The 12,865-nt window shown below is 36.3% G+C and overlaps 2 protein-coding genes and 1 pseudogene across 2 annotated transcripts; 1 reads left to right on the plus strand and 2 right to left on the minus strand.

Annotated features, from left to right (window-relative positions):
* Window positions 1–426: 426 nt before the first annotated feature.
* Window positions 427–3,194, minus strand: LOC132058604 (chaperonin CPN60-like 2, mitochondrial). The gene is made up of 5 exons (XM_059451061.1): window positions 3,102–3,194; window positions 2,666–2,758; window positions 2,464–2,569; window positions 623–701; window positions 427–543 (listed from the first exon to the last, which is right to left on the minus strand). Exons 1-5 carry the CDS (start codon window positions 3,192–3,194, stop codon window positions 441–443), a joined length of 474 nt encoding a protein of 157 aa, XP_059307044.1. The 3' UTR covers window positions 427–440.
* Window positions 3,195–5,350: 2,156 nt separating this feature from the next.
* Window positions 5,351–10,816, minus strand: LOC132058605 (DUF724 domain-containing protein 6-like; annotated as a pseudogene).
* A 653-nt stretch (window positions 10,817–11,469) lies between these two features.
* LOC132058606 (uncharacterized) lies at window positions 11,470–12,427 on the plus strand. Its single transcript, XM_059451062.1, has one exon. The coding sequence runs from the start codon at window positions 11,470–11,472 to the stop codon at window positions 12,061–12,063; it is 594 nt and encodes a 197-aa protein (XP_059307045.1). The 3' UTR covers window positions 12,064–12,427.
* The last annotated feature ends 438 nt before the right edge of the window (window positions 12,428–12,865 follow it).

A 12,865-nucleotide genomic window follows, 5' to 3' on the forward strand; every position in this document is an offset into this window, starting at 1 on the left:
CTCGAAGACATGATCCATCGATCACAACCAACTCAGAATACACGGTGCAAAAAACCATTCCAAATTTATTACTACTACTCAGAAATTGAGACTGCGAATAAATTGTAGCAGCAAATTATTTTCATTCAGGGGCATGGCTAGTAACTAGTAAGAGGTCAATGAGACAGGGAGCTTTTGTAATCCTACAAAAAAACTTTCAAATACATAGTGGATTATTAACAGTCTCTTGTTCAATATTTGTGGTCAATAAATAACTTCCTAATCAATTCCTAAGTAACCATTAAGGTTCAAAAAGGACTAAGACTTGTATGAAGGGACCATAAATTTCCTGCATTACCTGAATGAATAAATCAACGTTGTGTCCCTCAGAGTAACTGGTTTTAGAATTGCTTCCTCACAGCAACAACACAATCATCAAATGTTTATCTGTGTTACCTACATCAGTGCATATCACCCATGTTTGGCATGCGGTTTGCAAGTGGGTTTATCTCCTCTTGACGGTCCACAATGGCAGCCTCAGTTGTCGTGAATAGCAAAGAGACGCTGCAGTATATATTCAGCTTCTGTCAATAGAAGTGAAAGATTTCCCTAGTGTTTTACTGGAACATGTTATGAGCCTTACCTGGCAGCATCCACCAATGCTGTTCTAACTACTTTCACGGGATCAATAATTCCAGCCTTCACCATGTGTTGGTACGCACCTGCTTATGCAAAAGAGCACCAACATAAGCTTTTACAGAAATTCAAGTAAATAGCAGTTAATTAACCCATGAAAATAAACCTAGATGTCGCTGTTAGATTGCTTTAAAAATGCTCCGACTCTTTCATAAAGGACATTTTCTGGAAAAAGCCACTATTTTTTTTTTAATAATAATAATAATAAATCATCAACAAGGATAAGTCCAAGCAAGGGCGGCTAGGCCTTACCTAACCAATCCTAATTAGCTAACTAAACTCTACTTATTAACAAGCATGAAGAAAATAAGAGCTAGAGAGAACTAGATAATCTATGATTATTATAGAGTTTATATTACACTCTATGATGATATTACAAATGAGAATGCTTAAGTAATCCAATCGTATAAAAACTAAGAAGAAAGTTGAGTTATCAACCTCAAACTTTCTGTTACAAATGTATAAACTAAAAAACATAGAATGCTCATCTAAGGTAACCTGAAGTATTTTCCTCTTGTCTTCTTCTTCAAATCTGTCCAACAACACTTGATAATTCATCATTTCTTCTTGGATTTATTCGATCTTGTTGCAGTTGACACTGTCATATGATTTTGCTTTGCTAGTCGCATCGGTAGGTGCCTTGGAACAAAATCCTCAGTCACCTCACCATCCCAGCTTTTCTTTCTTCCATGATTCTTTTTGTTATTGCGTAGTTGCCTAGGAGAAATCATCCCTAGCGGCATTTGCAAAACAATAATCCAACATAGCCTCTTAAAATCTTTTGTCCGGGTGACAAAATCATCTTTGGATCAAACTGACTTTTCCTTTGTTGAAATACTTCCCATTTTTTGCCAAAATGATTCATCCAAGCTTCCTTAGTTCTGTAATGTGGAAGATATTGCTTGATCTTGAGACCATTTTTTTCACAGTAGTTTAAGATTTCTTCATTTTGACCATCCAAAGACTCCCAGTCATTGAATCCACAAGAGTGCAACAGCCCTACGCAATAGAATGTCTCCTCCTCTGGTATCACAACAGACATCCGATCATCCCATTTTATTCTGGTTGTTGGGTACACAAGGATGGACCCTGTGGTCTTGTTTTGTTTGAGAATGATGTCCACGAAGACACCAGCATTGAAGTCCGTGATACTGGACTTTGGTACAAAGAGATTGAGCCATGGATGAGGAACATCCCACAGTCCTTTTGATTGCAGCTTTAGCTCCCCCTTTTTTAATCTATTAAGAAAATCTACAACGGTTGCATTTTTCTTGAATACGTGTCCAGACAGAAAAAGCCACTATATAATCCATGGACAAACTAAAATTCCATAAATGTACTCTTCCCAAGAATTGAAAAATGCACTCTTCCCATGTAGTATAAAGTTTAGGGGGAGTTCTCTACAATTAGGAAAATAGCACATCTGGTGGCCCATTTTAGACGTGACAAGTATAATTATCAAACAACTTTGTTTTATTTACTACTTTCTTAAAGAGTTTTAAAATATATGAAAGTTCAATTTATATAGTTTCGGAGTGTACAATTATGATTTCCAAAATTTTATTGATCTGATGCAGAAAAACTCAAAAGATTGAATGGTTTGCACTCCCACTGAGTCATTCACTTAGAGAGAGAGGGTGAATTATTTAATTTAACGTGTCTCGAAGATTATTGATTTCCAAATATGAAAGATACCATTTAAGGAGAACAGATAAATTATGTTCCTATTAGGCAACATTTCTGCAACACGATCAGACAATTTTAGTTACTGAGATGTGAGACACAAACCTTTAGCTGCATCATATCCTAGATTCAAATCATCTTGCTCTAAGAGCTTGCCTACAACCAATGCACCGTCTGCGCCAGCATTTGAAGCTATTGCAAAAGTAGGTGCCTGTAAAGTGGCAAAGAATTCCAATGTCAGTACAGCAAATAGCCAATTGGAGAAAAACTAGTATAAAAAGAATATAAATATTTAGGTGATGTGAACCTTGAGAGCATTCTCAATGATCTCAACTTCCCTTTTTTGGTCACCATTTGCAGTTTGAAGGCCTTTAACACATTTGGTTGCATATAAGCATACCTTAGAAGAACAGACGGTTCATTCAATAAAAAACCTACCTGGAACAACGCCTTCCGCATGAGAATTTTAAAATACAACAGAGTAAATTAACTCAAAGAGGAAATTACAAAATATATGGCAGAATTCAGACCTTCAGCATAAGAATTTTTTATTTAGGGGTATTTTGATTTAGATTCATTTAACATTTCCGTATCAACATCTACTGCTAGTAGTTAAGATCAGCAATTCTTTGTGCTAGCCTAGGCTGCAAACTTCTTCTCATCAACCGACCTAGGAAGAAATTCTATCAAGCTTGTGTGAATACCTTAGCAAAACCACTCCGAAGTTGTACACATCAAATGACCTTGAAGAGAAAATAGTGATAGACAAACCACCCAGTATATTCAAGGCCTACCAACTCCATGATTCTCGGAAGCCAAGTTTTGTACTTCTCCATTGTAATATTTTGTTGTGCATATATATACAAGATAGGGGTCATGCCAAACTCAGCTCCACCTCAAGTTGAAAACTGGGGAGGATGGATTAAATAATAGAAAAAATGATGAAGATGAGCAACATGACTTTTGTGCTTTTTTGTTCATCTATGAGATAATTTTGTTTCATTTCGAGTCATGGAGCTGAGCCCTCGACTACTCGAATTGAGGAATCGGATATTACCAGTGGGTTACAGAAGCTGGGACAAAATACAAAAAAGAAAAGGCATATTAATTCCATGAGGTGCGTCACAACTTATATCAATATGTTTTATAAAGGTTTCACCTCTCTCTTTTTTTTTTTTTTTTTTTTTGCATTTAAGATATAGCATAAAATGGAAAAGGTAGCCTGGAAGGCTGAATGTGCAGAGAAGAAAAAGCTTGCTTTTAAGTCTACTATAGCAAAAACTGATAGGGTTGTGAAACTAAGCTCAATTGGAGGTAAATTTTGCGACAGGAAATATCACCGTTAACTTACTTCTCAGGATTTCAATATATTTATTTTAGTCTGTCATATTGAGCCACCCTACAATAATTGTTTCAAATTATAGATTTCAGTTTCGAAGCATTCTTAGTAAGATCATATTACTAAGCATTGACTAGGATGTTGATTTGTGACCTTTATTAATGTTACTAATCAGAATTTCAAGAACATTACCATGAAACCGCTAGGAAAAAAATTGAATTATATTATGAACAATCAAGAAAACGATCTTTCATTATGTCTAATAGCAAATAGCCAGCCGTAGCATGAACTCGTTAGCAAGGTCCAAGCATAATCCATCAAACTACAACGTTCACATATGTCCATCAGGACAGCTGTACAAGTTAATTTTCTTGAAATATGATGAACATGTAGCTGAAAATGAAGCAAACAAACAAGATAGACTATTGAAGGATATGGAAGAGACAAAGGTTGATTTAAAGACTTTTGTATCAAGGCCAAGTATAATTTTTATTTTGATGTTCAAGTGCTAATCCAATTTATGCATCCACCAAACCGTCGTACATGAATACAACCTTAAGAGTGCTGAAATATAGTGGTGAAATCACATGTAATAAAATAAAATTAATAAGTTATACAGTGGCGAGAATCTCATGCAATTATTCGTCCTGTTAATTCAACATGCATATGTATTTCAGATTTAAGCTTAAATAGTAGCAACGCAATTATATCAGAAAGATTGACACTATTACATCAGTCAACCTATACATATGACGTCGTTGAGTCAAAATTTTTATTTGTTATAAAGGATGGTTGTTATACACTATAACAAAGATTAAATTAAATAATATTTCGTTGTTATAGACAAAAAAGATGCATAAAATCTAATTTTCATTTTTAATTGTCAAATTCTAAGCCTAATCACACTTTGTATAACGAAGGAAAATCGTTTAATGATGAAAATATATATATTCATATAATATTTTTTATTGTAATAGTTTATTAAATGATCAAATATTTGGTCAAAATCTCTACACTTATTATTGGTAATCATAGATATTCCAATTTTATAAAGATGGTTAATTATTATATTAACCATAAAAAGAAGATAGTTGTTATATGGGGGTAATTTTACAAAGAGCGTACTGTTATAAAGTTGATTGTTGCTGTTATAAGTGAAATGTTGTTATAGAGAAGTAAAATATAACATAAAAAATCAGTACCGACAAAAGTTGGCTGTTATAGAGAGGTATTGTTATATGCGGAGGTGCCAGTATAGAGAGGCACACTATACAAACAACAACAGTGATCACCCCTTTTGCCTCCCAACTTATACCTTGCTCGGGTTACTAGTTCCCCAATTTCACCTTCACCGTTTATAGATACGGTAGTACAGTGTTAATACCAATGTTTGATATCTTTTAGTTCTTTTGTGTAAATTATCCGCTTCAATCAGAAGAAGCCCGGCACTACGCTAAATTCTTCGCTGCAAGCCTCATGAACCTTGTCGCTATTTTGTTTTTTTGCACTTTTCACTTTTAAAGCACTGTAGTAGCCACCTGTTTGATGTAGATTGTTGAATTATAAAAATGGGGACAATTTAGAAAAGAAAAAAAAAGAAAAAAAAAAAGACACCTACGTACTGATTTAATACCACTACCACAACTATGCCTCGAACCCAAACAAGTTAGGATCGACTTTTGTGAATCTATCTCTTAACATGTACTTCAAAAAGTTCTCTTACAGAAGTTCGAAGGAAACATGGCAACCAAACAGCCTAACTTATTTACAAAATATGGTTGCATAATTAAAAATTCTGTACCAAATTTGTTTCTAATGAAAAACATATTATCTAAACTGCAGACAGCAAGGATTTCTTAACGTACCAACGTTTCTACAAATCAGTTCTCTTTCAGCTGAAGATTTGTTTCGCTGAAGCCACTGTTCCTTCAATATCAAGCTCCACATGATGAAGGTCATCAGAAATGGCACCCTTCAGATATTTCCATACCTCGATATGATTATCCATCGACTCTAACACATTTTCGGCTGACATAAGTTCTTTCTGTATATCCTTTATCTTCACAGCAATCTTGTTAATCCCATTTTTAGCTATCGCTTTCTCAAGATAGCATTTTCTGATTTTGCCCTCTCCTTCTTCCAACTTGTTTCGAAGGTGAGTTTGCTTCTCGTTGTTCAACAGCAAATCGTTCAAATGACGTTTAACCCGCACTAGATCAAATCCATACTCCTCCAAGTCCTTGACAGAGTCCAGCATGTGACTAATGAGATCTGAATTATTAAGTTCAACAACGGTTAACTTTGGTATCCTCTCAACGAAAAAAGCATAGTTTGTCATCTTTAGTAAGCTACTTCTTCCCGTTTCCTCTCCTCATATTGTATTAAAGGTGAAAAATGTGGATTTTGTGGAATTTTTGCAAATATTTCCATAGATTCAAATGCTCTCCAAAGAGCGGAGTTCTTCTTAAATGGCAGTGCCAGACTCGGCTCAGGCGTGATGGAAATAAGTTCAGCATTTGGCATTTTTTTAGGTTGTTGAATACTGGGCCTGGCACATTGTTGGACTGCTGCAGCAGAGGCTCCTGCAAATGTAATTTTTAAGGAAGATACTAAAATGAATAATTGAAATGTGGCTAGATTACCTGGAAAAGAAAGAAAGTGGAGCATAAAAAAAATACTTTTTTTCCTTCTTAAGTCCTTAATAAATTATCAAGGTTGAGCTTGTATCGAATTATAAGGTCTAATTGAGCTCAAACTCACAAAACCTATCCATAACTAACTTCAGTCTTGACAAACACCTGGATATTCATGTTTTCTGTTCAACTGCAGTTCTTGTTGTAAGTGAACACATGCACTTAGAAATAGATGATGCTTAATTTTAGAAGCCACTCTTTCAAATTATAATTGTACCAAACGCATCAGTAGCCGGTGATTTTCAATTTAACATAGAACAAACCATAGAGCTTGATTTTTTTAATCAGCAATCATAGAGCTTGGTTATTGAAGTACATTGAAGTAGCAGTCACAAGATTTTCGGATCTAGTCTCTTTTGCTTTGTAATTTTTCAGTGAGCCGGGAAAGAGAAAACTGAGAGAGCATGGGACAAAAGAATGGATATTTAGAATCTCATCCCTACCACAGAAACGTACATTTTTCACCGAAGTGAAAGCAGGATCTAAAAGAGAAGGATCAGAGAGAAGAAGTTGATGGGGACAATGTAGAAAGACTAAAAGTTCAACTTTTCTTGTTCTCTTAATGCTTGAAGGCTCTTAAGAAAGAATGTCAAGTTTCTCAACACACTGGTTGATGAGCTAAAAGACTAGAATCACTGAGTCCCTTACCAGAACAAGAGAAAATAGAAGGAAAATCAATTCAATGGAACATCAAATCAGCCTCCTTTAAAGTCCTTTTGGATTGGTCAAAGCAATAGCGAAAATGTCTCTTTCCAGAGTTGACAAACTAAAGGAAAGATTGACAAACCAATTTTATTCTAACACAAACAAATTTCTGAATGCTTCAACATGTTACATTTTCCTGGACGTTCCAATGATCGCAAATAAGTACGCTGTATCAGCTATTCTTGAACAAAGAGAAAGCAATGAACAAGCCAACAGCATGGAAATCAATAGCGAAATAACCCATATATACAGCCCACACATCTAGTTTACAGACGACTAGCCCATTGTATCATCAGTGTATCGATAATGTATATATACAGCCGCACATCTAGTGCCCACACATCTAGTTCGATATATAGATAATGTATCTATTTTGTATAGCTATATATAAACATTACAAATATAATGTATAAGCTTTGTATAATCATGTATAAACACACGAAACCAACTCAAATTGAAGTTTATTTCAGTCATAATAGTTCAAAGATTTGAAGTTCTGAACCATTTCTTCAGAATAAAAGCTCATCAAAGGTAACGATATAGACGGATGTTGCAGGATGAGATTTCAAAGAAAACGATAAAGCAAAAAAGAAGATAGAGAGATTGACTTAGAGGAAAAGAAAAGGAACCAATTCTAAGGTGACAATCTGAACAATTCCAACAGATTATTCATTATAATATAGATTGCTCAATTGACTGTTAATTGTTGTATGATGAATTCAATTACACGCCTCACCGGTGACCACCATATCATCCCCAAATCAAATCATCAGAATCCGAACAATAAACCGAGAAAATTAATTACCATTTTCCTTAAATGCATAGTTATGGCTATCTTCCTTTCGCTTTTCCTTCTTTTTCTCCTTTTTCTTGGTTTCGCAGCTCTCGTTCTTCCCCACTTCCTAATCACCTCCACCGCCTTCTGCCTTCCGGTGAGATCCCAGTTGTCTGAGCTTCTTTATTGTCCGTCCCAGCAATCTTTCTGTCAGCTTCGCCGGCGACCACTCCGAAAGTCACTCATCGCTAACCTAAAGAGTCGAATTGGGCTAAAATTGGTAAGAATGAGGAAGTTGGGCCAAATTCGTAGACTAGATGCCCGATCGGCACTGAGCCGTAATTATCTCAAATGAGTAAGGTTTAGAAGTCCTAAAAAAGATCTGGAGAGCTATTCCTCTTAGTATAGTTTGGACTATATGGAAAGAAGGAAATTTGAGGTGTTTTGAAGGTAAAAAGGAGCAGTTGCAGTCGGTGAAATATAGTTGTTTGCACCAGTTGTATTATTGGAAAGATGGAAATGTTGTTATAATCTAGACTCTTTTTTTTTTTCTTGTACGTTTTTTAATAAAATCTTACCTTACAAAAAAAGAAAGGGTTTAGAAGTCCTAAATGATAGAGGACCGCACGAGGTGTGGGCAATGGTCGATGAAGTGGGTTTAAGGCCATGAGTTCTCACGTTCAAATCTCAGCGAGGTAAACACTGGTGATTTCTTGCGTGTGGCGGCGTTGGTGAGCGGTTACGTACGTGTTGTTGGGAGGTAGTAGTCTTTCGATGTGGGAGGAGCTACAGTGGTATAGGGTGGTCAGTCGAACACCCTTTGCTGGAAACTTATACAGTGTATAGGTTGAATATTCCCTTTTCTGGATAGATAATTTATCTTGAACTACCTTAAAACAAACTAGAGGGAGGTGGTCCAGCGGTAAAGGGTGTTCAAAGGGAGCTTACGGTATTGTGTTCAATTCTGGCCTGCGGCGTATTTCTATATGAAAAAGACTTTTTTTGAAAAAACAAACAAACGCACTTCTTTCCGAAAACAAAAAAGGCCAATAAACGTCTAATCCCAAAAAAGGCAGAAAGCCTTCATTCTTATTTCCTTTTTAGCCAAAAATTAAACAACAACAACAACATACCCAGTATAATCCCGTCAGGTGGGGTCTGGGAAACCTACGATTTTCTGCTTAGGAAACAGACGCTCTATCCACTGAGCTACAGGCGCTTGCTTTATAGCCAAAAATTAAGTGGGGATTAAAACGTTAATCCCACCCCTTCATTGGCAATACCTTCTCCCTTCTCTCTCTGCTCCTTAATACCTTCCATCCATTCATATGTTCTTTTACAATCAAGAATCAAATAGTTCTAAAATACGTTTTGACTCAAATTAACTTCAGATCGTGATAGATACTCAAAAATGGATTTGGTATTACACTCTCTATTTGGCAAGGTTATTATATACATCTAAATATTTAATAACCCCTTTTCTTATTTTGGCTTTTCGGGTTCGGAGCCGGAGCTGTTGGTTTCTAAGTTACTCGGACTCGGCAGTTTGGGTGCCGTATCCGTGTCAACACGACACTGACACGGGTAAGGGTATGGGATCTGTGTCGGATCCGGTCAAACGAGATCGGTTGTGTTGACCAAAATTTTTGGGGAAAAATTAAGATTTGCTTTCCCAAAATCAAGGTTTAAAGAGATAAGAAACGAAAAACCTTCAATTCTGCTGGTATCAGGGAGGGCTCTTGGATTAGGCTTATCGGCGACGACGGGGAGGGCTCCAATGGGTGGTGTCGTACTGAGAAAAAACAGAGACATGGAAAAGGTTTTGTTGGGGAAGAAGATACAGAGAAGAACGAAGAAGAAGAGGAGACGCAGAGAAGAACAAAGAAGAAGAAGAACAAGATGCAGAGACTAATTAGGAATTGACCACTTTATTAATTGACCCTTTGCTAATATGCTGCCACGTTGGTTTATGAGGATAAACATTACATATAGTAATTATTATTATTTTTCACACCCTTTTCAAAAAAAAAAAATGGAAATTAGAGCTTCAACTGTAGAGGTTTAATCCAAATAATATACAATTGTTTAATTGTAAATTAAAGATCTGTATATGCTTGACGGCACACATTTTTTCATTTAAATAAACTTCATATAAATTTTTTTAGATGGAAAATTTTCTTTTTTCAAGATGGAATAAACCTGATATATATTACAAATAAGTATGTGCTCAAGTAAGCAAAATTTATTAATTAACCTAATTATGCCATTTATAAATGTTTTCTTGAAAAAGAGGGATAATATCTAAATTAATTATTAGCATATTAATTTTTCATAATTATGCATATATTTATACTTATATTTTTAGATTTTTAATTTATTTTTTATCGAATCCCCGCACCTGTACCCGTACCTAGATCCGAATCCCCGAATCCTAAAGTTTTGATCATGAAGGATCCAACCCTCGGATCCGTACCCGTGTCGGACACCCGCACCCGAGTCCGAGTAACTTAGGTTGGCTTCAATGGTTCAACAATGATGGCTTCGTAGCAAGCTCCACTATAACCCACTTCCTCTCTGGTAACTTCGACTTCATCACCGATGCTGAAGGGCGAATATTTAGTAGGTGATGCTGATGCATTTCCTAAATCCACTTTCTCGACTATCATCATTGTAGCTATTAGTGAAATTTTTCTTCTACCACTACTGATTTTAACTTTGTGCAGACAAAGGGATTGGGTTTTGTAAAGAACATTGGAAGTTGAGGAAAATGGGGGATTCTAGAACAATGAAGACGCAAAATTAGTTCTTCAAGTCACTAGATTTTGGGATCTAGTCTCTTTTACTTTGTAATTTTTCAGTGAGCTCGGAAAGAGAAAAATCAAACAAGGTTTGTACCAAGAGAATGGAGAGAACAGGCAAGGAAGAACAGATATTCAGGAATTTCATTCCCTTCACCACAAAAACTTACGTTTTTCTCCAAAGGGAAAGCAGGATCCTAAAGAGAAAGTTCATAAGAAAAAGTTGTTGGGTACAATGTAGAAAAACTAACAGTAGTTCATCCTCTCATGTTCTCTTAATGCTTGAAGGTTCTTAAGGAAACATGTCAAATTGTTGAGCAGTTGGTGAAATGCTCACGTGTGCCTTAGTGTACAGTTGGCATCCAGCTGTTGCCAGTTGTCACTAGGGAATTAGATATTTAGTTGGGTAGTTAGTTATTTTGAATAAGGTGCTTTGCCCACATTTTCTATAAGTACATTTCCTTTCATTTGTATCAGTCAATGGAAAATATCTGAGAGAAAAGCTTCCACAAAATGTTCCCTTCTTCTTCTTCCTTACTTGTTCATATTACATTCAATGTTTGATCTCACAAACTAGCTTCAGATCACAGAAATTCACATGGTATCAGAGCTTTTTATAGGCGAATCGAGGATTTTTCGATTCGTAGAAAAAACGAGGATTCACTCAAGGTTTGAAGTTTATTAATACGATCTAGTTTTCCTTTTGTTTTTCGATTGAAATTAGGATCGGTTTAAATGCGGTCGCATATAGATTTGCGATTCACTCTATATTTCTCTTCAATTTGTGCATTGCGATTAACAATGGAAAGCAATTCACCGGAATTACAAATCACTTCGAGCTCGAACTCGAACTCGAATTCGAACATTGTCGATCATAATCATCCACTGTACTTAGCTGTTTCTGATACATCTGGAGCAGTACAAATTGATATCCAGTTATTAGGAATGGAAAACTATACATTGTGGTCTCGTGCTATGAGATTGACGTTATTGACGAAGAATAAAATTGGATTCATAGATGGATCGGTTAAGCGTGATACATACGGTGCAGAATATGTGAAACACTGGGATCGGTGTAACGCGATGGTGATTTCATGGATAATGAGAAATGTGAATAAAAATTTACTTAGTGGAATCCTTTACAGAAATAGTGCACATTCTGTTTGGAAAGATCTAAAAGAGAGATTTGATAAGATCAATTTGTCACGTGTATATCAGTTGAAGAAGGAACTGGCTATGTTGCATCAGGGAGTGTCACCTGTATCCAGCTATTACTCAAGGATGAAGGACTTATGGGATGAGATTGACTCTATCATACCACACCACTCTTGTGATTGTGATAAACCTAGGAGTACGTTGAGCATATGTCGAATCAAAGGCTGCTGGAGTTTCTAATGGGATTGAACGATGGATACAATCAAGCAAGGAGTCATATTCTCTTGATGTCACCGACTCCCAGCGTGAATCAAGCTTATGCTATGATAGCACAAGATGAGAGTCAAAAAATGATCTCAGGAGGACATACAGTTTTGGGAGAAGTTTCTGATCCTACAGCCTTGTTTACCAATGCCTATAGGCCTGCTCAGTCCAAACCAAAGAGGAATCCTAATGCCTTTTGTGATTATTGCCAGATGAAGGGACATACTAGAGACACATGCTATAAGTTGATGTATTGTGACTATTGCAAAAACAAAGGTCATGTTCGAGACAACTGCTATAGACTTATCGGTTATCCTCCAGATTTCAAAGGGAAAAAGAAGGTGAATGCTGTCATATCAGGTGCTCCACATGGTGAAGGAAGCAGTGTCCATCCTCACTATTGTCATCCTGGTTACATGGGAGGAATGTATCACTCAGGTCATGTGGGGAACATGTATTCTCCAAGTCATATGGGGAACATGCAACACTCGGGCCATATAGCAGGACACATGGGAAATTTACCAGGGCACATGGGAGGCATGAGACAGAGCTAGCTTCACTTCAAATCAACATGAGCGATTCTGCATACCCCTTGAACAAATCACTTACTCCAGAGAAATATGAGAAGATCATGACTGTGCTTGCCCAACCTGTAGTAGCAGATCTTTATTCTTTGACAAACTCTAGTGCTCGCGCTGGCAGGTAATCCTGTTTTTGATCCTATTATTAATAAGGCTAGTTGGATAGTTGATTCCGGAGCAACAAATCATATGGTTCA

This window comes from Lycium ferocissimum, chromosome 5 (genome assembly GCF_029784015.1).
Source record: "Lycium ferocissimum isolate CSIRO_LF1 chromosome 5, AGI_CSIRO_Lferr_CH_V1, whole genome shotgun sequence".
Lineage (NCBI taxonomy): Eukaryota > Viridiplantae > Streptophyta > Magnoliopsida > Solanales > Solanaceae > Lycium > Lycium ferocissimum.